The 7,879-nt window shown below is 43.5% G+C and overlaps 1 protein-coding gene across 1 annotated transcript; it reads left to right on the top strand.

Annotated features, from left to right (window-relative positions):
- The first annotated feature begins 3,761 nt into the window (after positions 1 to 3,761).
- Positions 3,762 to 6,537, top strand: ccn2a (cellular communication network factor 2a). Its single transcript, XM_076755707.1, has 5 exons — positions 3,762 to 4,049; positions 4,207 to 4,423; positions 4,534 to 4,785; positions 4,915 to 5,126; positions 5,243 to 6,537. Exons 1-5 carry the CDS (start codon positions 3,987 to 3,989, stop codon positions 5,537 to 5,539), a joined length of 1,041 nt encoding a protein of 346 aa, XP_076611822.1. The 5' UTR covers positions 3,762 to 3,986; the 3' UTR covers positions 5,540 to 6,537.
- Positions 6,538 to 7,879: the final 1,342 nt, after the last annotated feature.

Consider the following 7,879-nt stretch of genomic DNA (forward strand, 5'->3'; position numbering starts at 1 on the left):
CATGTCAGCTCTTGGCCCTCTTACTGTAATGTTATCATGACTAATGCCAGAAACTATTTATTAATGTTACAGTTTACTCATGACTTTAATTATGACTCACCTGCATTGGTGCTGAAAGTAGCCTAATGACGGGACTGAAAATCAATTTTGATCATTGTGAAGAACCCACAGGATTATCATGCAACATTGCAGCTTCGCTCAGCTCTTCAGAGCAATTTGGCATCTCTTCTATTCATTATTTTGGTTTTCTGGTCCTCAAAATTACTGTTTTGCTTCACTCTCACTGCACTCATCTGTGTCATTTCCAGCAAAAAAGCGCTAAAATCCTAATATACACCTGCCTAGCACCAAATGAAAGGTAGACAAAGTTTGCCACTAGCTAATGAAGTTAGCATATCATCGAGTATTTAAAGCTGCACATGTTTTGGCTTTTTCTGTTAAAATCTTATCATTACAACATACGAGTTAGGAAGATTAAGGTCAGACAGCTTGCCTGTAGGTATGTTTAACAACACTTTTGCCAATAGGCACAAAGCTCCCCTGACGTTGAATCACCACTGCAGTTCCATTACTGATTGCAACCCACAGCTACTCTCTTAAACAAATAACTCAGTCTATACTTAGCCTTGACATATCGGGGCCTACCACACACAGAGCCATATGTTTCCTTTGGCTGCCACAGTCAACCCATCCACACATGCAGTTCTGCAGAACAGTGAGCACGTGGCCAGTGAGCCTACTGATATTCAGCACAGGAAACCCCAGGACCAACAGGCTGAGCTCAGAGAACATCCAGCCTGACAGCAAAAACAAACCAGCATCATCACATCCAGAAAAATATCAGTTTGCTGACTTTCGACAGACTTGATGCTATCTGATAAAACAAAAATCTTGCTCGTTAAAATGAGTTAAATCAACCAAATCATGAAAACTACAACAGGACCCCATTGTATTTTCAAAGGACATTTCTAAAAACCATTCAAAGTAATTGCCTGTAATGTAAGATTAATTGATTAGATTAAACACCCTGACAGAAGCCGCATTACTCTGCAGGCAAAGATAAAAATGTCAGACACGTTCGAGTGTTGTTTTTCAGCGTGGCTGGAGTACGTTCCTCCATCAAGCTGTTTCCTTTAGATATCATGGGGTTGAAATGTGGGCCCTGAGGATGTAATGACTGACAAGACACACACACACACACACACACACACACACACACACACACACACACACAAAGACTTGTGTTTCCCTCACTTTTGGGGACATTGCATAGACTTACATTCATTTCCTGCAGACTTACCCTGACATAACCATAACACTACTTGCCTAAGCCTTTCCTTAACCTCAACCTAAACCTAACTTAACCCTAAAATTGAATAATTTACATTATGGGCACTTGCATTTTGTCACCGTAAGGAAGAGGAGTCCCCAAAATGTGCCTGTGGATACAGATGTCCCCACAATGTGGGTAATACACACGTACACACACTCTCTCTGGTCTGTTTTGAGAGACAGAATATTCCACACACACACACACACACCACACTTTCACTCACAGCTGTGTTTTTCCTCGCTCTGATGGTCTAACAGGAGTCCCTACTGTACTGAGCCAGCATGGAGAAAGAACATATCCATATTAGGGAAAGAGCAGGCGTCCTTATATGGGGAAGCTTCCTCTGTAGTAACAGCCCTGTCTGCTGGCTTCTCTCTCACATTCCTTCAGCTCCAGGTTTCTCTGGGAGTTTTTCATTTCCGATTCGCTGGCTGGAGAAGGAGCAGGGCCGCCTTTCATAAGAGTCTCGCCTGGTGTGTGATCTCCTTTTTCAAAAAAATACACAAACCTCCGTCTAGCCTCTTTCCTGCAATCCTCCACTCTGGGGTTTGATGTAGTAAAATAATCCTGGCCGGGGACGGGGCACACCTGGCCTTTTTAAGTCTGTCATAGACTAAACCTCATTAGGCAGGTGAGAGGCCAGAGAACATGTAGCCTTTGTTCCCATAATATCTGCCCCTCATGCCTTCATGGGCTGGGCTGCACTTTCACTGAAGTCGACTCAGGATTTTTAATCACGATTTGTCCTGACTAAGACCCGGTGGAGTCAAAAGCTCCTGTCAAATGAGAAATAAAATCCCCTGGGCTTTGTTTTCGACAGAATCCTCTAAAAAATGTCACCCTTTCAGGAAGTAAGACAAGCAGCCTAATGCTCAAATCAACAAACATCCATTTTGGGAAATGTCATTAGCTGAGAGCATTAGTCTTTGTTCCCGTAATACCTGTCCTGCATAGCTTGGCAGGGCGGCTCATTCAGCTCAGATAACTCAAGAAACAGATCATCAGGATCATCATGCATTGTTCAAGATTAAACCAGTGGTTTCAGATGCTGTCATTCAATTAATTTTCCAAATCCAGAAAAGGAACAATGATCTAGTATTTCACAAAAAGGAAATCATTCGAGAAAAGTGCAGAAAATGAATGCAAACTTGTGTCGCAGAATCATTAATCATCTCATGACCGCTCAGATTCATCCTGTGACTTACTGAAGGGGACTCGACCCATAGGTTGGGAACTGCTTTAGCCACAGTAGTTACAGCTAGCTCCACTACGACCAGCTACAATAGTAAAATGCTACTTATGCATTGATGCAACAGTCCAATGACGTAACATCTATGAATACACCAGTTTAAAGGGCCATTGCTGAAGAGTCCTGATAATATTTTCATATTTTAACAGAAGTAGGAGTTTAAAAGCAGGACTTTTCCATGTAATGTAGTATTTTACATCATCGTATTGCTACAGTTACTTCAGTAAAAGATTGCAATACTTCCTCCACCACTGCTGCTTTTAAACAAGTCTGTGTCTGGTGAGCATATCCCAAGACACAAGGGAATAAGACCATCACAAAACAACATCATGTGCATCATACAACAAGATTGAAGGGAGTGTTTGTAATCAAACTGCTCCATTCCTGCATAAGAGATCATAATAGGCCCATAATGTGTTTTTTAATGGGCAGCGCTTAAAGCTGCAGTTCAGCCACTGATGTCAGTGCACAAAAATGCCACTGCAGTGTCCCAGATGTAACCGCACGAGCACAGAGGACTGCAGCAGTTGCCAAGTCTTTGCAGGAAGGAGCACCTTGATAGATAACCAGCTGAAGTTAATGACTCAAACGAACTTCCTTTCCCAAGCAGCTTGCTGTTAATGTTCAAAAGTACAGGCTGTCGGCGCACCTTTGAAGCCAAAACCGAGGAATGCTGTTGTCAGTTTAAAGTCTTAACCACCCCTCACACATCAATTAGTTCATTTGATCATTGCACTTTGATGCATTTTTATAAGATTCTACCTGTTTTCTTTTAGCCGCTCTTCTTTCATGTAAAGCTCTTTGTGCCTTCACTTTTGACATTCACTTTTTTTTTTTCTTTTCTTCTTCTTTTTTAAGATTAATATTTATAGGTACCGGCTGTCTTTTTGTGAAGTCAGTCTTCAGGAATTCCCAGTGTGGGGTCCCAGGCCTCTAACCAGACTTAACCTCCCATTCCAGATGAAAGCCGCTCTGAGAGAGACAGTGTTGTTTGGCTGAGCAGCAGAGCCTTGCCTTCAGACAGCAGGAATGTGGGATGTCTGGAGTGGGGGTCAGGAAGCGAGGAAAGAATGCCAAGTATGTCCATGTTTGTCCAGGGCTGGCTCTCCATTCAGCTCCCAGTGACGTGCCTCGAGGGCCAGCGAGTATAAAGGGAGCTAGACTCCGCAGTCAGAACTCAGATCAGCTCCTCTACCGAAGCTAAACTCTAGCTTTCACCAAGACAGAAAGAAAGACAGACAGAAAGACTGTGACCGGAGCAGCAGAGAAACGCTACGAGACGAACGAGACAAGAGATCAACTTGATCAGAAAAGGTTTCTCAAGCTCAAACTCTGAGACTTAAGGAAGACTTTCTCAACGAGACTTAAGGAAAAACTAGAATCTATTTCTACGAGGGAGAAAAGATGTCTGCTGGAATGAAGAAGATGATTTTGCTGCCTTTCCTGTGCATCATGCTCTCATACATGGTAAGCCAGAAATACTGCTGCTGTTTTCAGTCGGGCTTTAGTTTGAGTCTTTAAACATGACATAAGCTCAAACGGTGTTCGCCATGTGCTGGATGTTTAAGTATAATGCAGTTAGTGATGATATTCAACTAAGCGTGTGTCTGTGTCTTGTTCTCAGGCTGCAGCTCAGGAGTGCAGCAACCAGTGTTCGTGCCCCTCCACTCCCCCTCAGTGCCCCCCAGGAGTGAGCCTGGTGCTGGACGGCTGCGGCTGCTGCAGGGTGTGCGCCAAACAGATGGGGGAGCTGTGCACTGAGAAAGACCTCTGTGATCCACACAAAGGCCTCTACTGTGACTTCGGAGCCCCCATCAACAGACGCATAGGAGTGTGCACAGGTGAGCCGCCGACAACTGAAACAATGACTTTCTCTGTGACAGAAGTCTGCCTCAAACGTGCTCAACGTACGAACCGAATTGTAACCTCTTCCCTGTCGTTTCCCTCACAGCTCGAGATGGAGCCACCTGTGTGTTCGGAGGCATGGTGTACAAGAGTGGAGAGACTTTCCAGAGCAGCTGCAAGTACCAGTGCACATGTCTGGACGGAGCAGTGGGCTGCGTCCCTCTTTGTTCCATGGATGTCCGGCTGCCCAGCCCCGACTGCCCCATGCCGAGACGGGTCAAGGTGCCAGGGAAGTGCTGCGAGGAGTGGGAGTGCGATTCTCCCTACAGACACAGCTTTGTGGGCTCTGCTTTGGCTGGTAAGCTCATCTCCTTCTCTGTACCATGAAGTTGTTTTTAACATGAGACTGTGGTTTCTTTGTTGGTCTTTATACAATGAGTCATAATCAGGATGTTTTTCTAATTGGTGTTCACTCCTGTGTTTACAGCCTACAGAGAGGAGGAGACCTATGGCCCAGATCCCTCCCTGATGAGGGAGAACTGCCTGGTTCAGACTACTGAGTGGAGTGCATGCTCTAAGACTTGCGGCCTTGGGATCTCCACCAGAGTCACCAATGATAACCGCGAATGCCGCCTGGAGAAACAGACCCGGTTGTGTATGGTGCGGCCATGCGAGTCACAGCTGGAGCAGAGCATTAGGGTGAGTTTCTGTTCAACTGCACTGCTCTCGTAACCTCTACAGGTACAAAATCAGCATGAATGAACAGCCAAAGGATGCATAATGAAGTTGTTTTCCTCTTCCTTTTCTTCCCACAGAAAGGAAAGAAGTGCATCCGCACTCCCAGACTCTCCAAGCCCATGAAGTTTGAGATCTCTGGCTGCACCACCACCAAGTCCTACAGGCCAAAGTTCTGTGGCGTGTGCCTGGATGGTCGCTGCTGCACCCCCCACAGAACCACCACCCTGCCCATGGAGTTCAAATGCCCCGACGGACAGGTCATGAAGAAGCACATGATGTTCATCAAGTCCTGCGCCTGCCACCACAACTGCCCCGGAGAGAACGACATCTTCGAGTCCATGTATTACAAGAAGATGATGGGAGACATGGCGTGAGCCACTGATGGACGATCGCAGCTTATGACTTGAAAACAAACAGAACTCCATCTCATTTTGCAGCTCAGTATATATGTTTATGTTTTATTTTGTCATTTTCTCATTGTTAAAGTAGTCCAGACACTTGTCTAAGTGTCTGTGTGTTTTGTATGGCTGGTGCACATCAGCCACATAGACTCAGACAGAGAGTTGCATGGCAGCTCCAAGAGACTCCTGCACTATAACTTCTATTTTTGACAAACCTACTGTCAGGTTTCTGCCCATTCCCCTTGAAATCCCTTTTAAAGACCCGTCCATTTTACTGTATGCATTTCTATACCTTATCTAAACCATGACCTCCTCTCTAAATGAGGTGTCTAATAACTCCCCCCACCCTCTGAGCCTAGACCAGACCTGCAAACTCTAAGCAGCTGTAGATGGAGCACGCAGACCACAGCGGGCCAGTGTTCCCTGTCCAAACAGGTCTGAATGTGTCCTTGTGTGTGTGTGTGTGAGAGTGTGCGTGTTTGTGTCTGTTCGCGCAGGCCTGAATGTCGGCCTTGTCTCTGTGTCTATGCTGCTCACAGAGTAGAGGAAAGGTCAGAGTTTCCGCCCAGCATGTGGATGAGAAAGCGAGCAGCCTGCTGAGTTTAGGGTTAGATGTGGAACACAGTGGGCTTTGCCACGGCACTGAGAAAAAAAAAAAAGTTGACTATTGCTGATTCAGGTCAGGAAGGAAGAAACCAAGTGTCTATAGGAACAAAGTGTCTATTTTGTATAAAAATAGAAGACTGGAAGAATTGTAATTTCATTCCTTTTTTTATTGTTGATGTGTAAATTATGTATATATTTGTATATTTTAAGTTAATTTAAAGCCAAATTTGTTCTGTGCTTCGAAATGTATCGATAGTGTATTTTTTGTCGACAGTATTTTTTACTATTTTATTGAGAAGTGTGACAAAAATGTTACATGTTTCACTTTGTAGCTGGAAATAAAATGTTATATTTTTTTATACAAACACGAGCCTTCCAAGTTTTCTGTCTTCAATCTTGACAAAAATGTGGACTGATTTTAATCTGAAATCTAGTAACATTCAAAACTGTTTGGTTCATGCACAATAAGATTAACTTAAACCTCAAACTAAGCATATTTAATAAGCATAGGTCTTACATGTTAGCATCTGCAAAACTCATTCATGTTTTGACATCTTGGACAGTGTAGATGTTAATGAAAGGACCAGCGTGAAGGATTTAGGGGGATACATGAGCAGAACTGTTAAATAATATTCACAATTGTGTTTTCATCAATATATAATCACCTAAAAATAAGAATCACTGTGTTTTTCTTCCCTTAGATTGAACTCTTTATATCTACAGAAGGAGTGGTCATGTTTCTACAGTAGCCCAGACTGGACAAAACAAACACTCTAGAGGGCGCCTTTAGCATTTTTCTTTTATTTTTTGGCCACCGTAGATTCTCCTACATGTGAGGAAAGGGAGAGTTGAGGCGAGAGCTGGTTGCAATCTGCAACCTCACCACTAGATGTCACTACATGCTGCACACTGGACCTTTAATTTTGAACAAAAAAAAAAAAAAAAAATCAGCCTGGCACAGTCATGTTAGCTCTGCAGCTGGAGAAGAAAAAAATGTCTTTATGATAAAATAAATTCAAACAAACTGAACTTTTGTGATATTCTGTGACTGACTGGAAGCACTGCGGCGTGGATATGAATGAACCACGGGAGTAACATATGAACTCTTCAGTTTTCGTGTGATGGCCGTTTACATGTTGGTTTGTTCTCCCACTTTCATCTCAGGTTTATGTAACATCACTTACTGTAGGGCCTTCTTCAGTGAACAAAGTTTACTTTATGACTTCATTTACAGCAAAACAACCAGGATAATGCACAGAGGCAGTGGCTGTTTACTGAGCAACTCTTGCTCCCTACTGATTTGTGAGCTGACCTGAAAGAGGATATTTAAATTTGATAAATTATGCATTGTTGCAGGGCATTCTGGCTGTTTTTTTTTTTAAATCAATTTCTTCATATTACCAGATGGAAATAGATCAGTCAAGGCTCCAAAGAACAAAAAAACGTCTCAACGTGACTACAGTGCTCTTTGAAATCTCCCCTGCTGACAGCGCTCACCTTTGGAAACTGAGACAGTCTAATGTCGCCATCTGGTGCCCTTTTCATTTGGCTCTCATGAATTTTTTATAATATTCCCAGATTGTTTTGGCATCCATACACATAAATCTTTAGCGGAGGAGACCATCACAGCCTTAAATGAATCTGTCTAGTTGTAGACAGTTAGCTCTACGGCTGTAGTTGTAATAGCTGGTGAAACAGCATCATGAA

The sequence above is a fragment of the Chaetodon auriga genome, chromosome 18, assembly GCF_051107435.1.
Source record: "Chaetodon auriga isolate fChaAug3 chromosome 18, fChaAug3.hap1, whole genome shotgun sequence".
NCBI classification, from domain to species: domain Eukaryota; kingdom Metazoa; phylum Chordata; class Actinopteri; order Chaetodontiformes; family Chaetodontidae; genus Chaetodon; species Chaetodon auriga.

What these genes read in the sequence shown, in the direction of transcription:
- ccn2a (XM_076755707.1), top strand. Translation starts at nt 3,987, where the DNA reads ATGTCTGCTGGAATGAAGAAGATGATTTTGCTGCCTTTCCTGTGCATC. An exon ending in GCATCATGCTCTCATACATG is followed by an intron (nt 4,050 to 4,206) that starts GTAAGCCAGAAA and finishes TCTTGTTCTCAG; the next exon opens with GCTGCAGCTCAGGAGTGCAG. An exon ending in TGTGGGCTCTGCTTTGGCTG is followed by an intron (nt 4,786 to 4,914) that starts GTAAGCTCATCT and finishes CTGTGTTTACAG; the next exon opens with CCTACAGAGAGGAGGAGACC.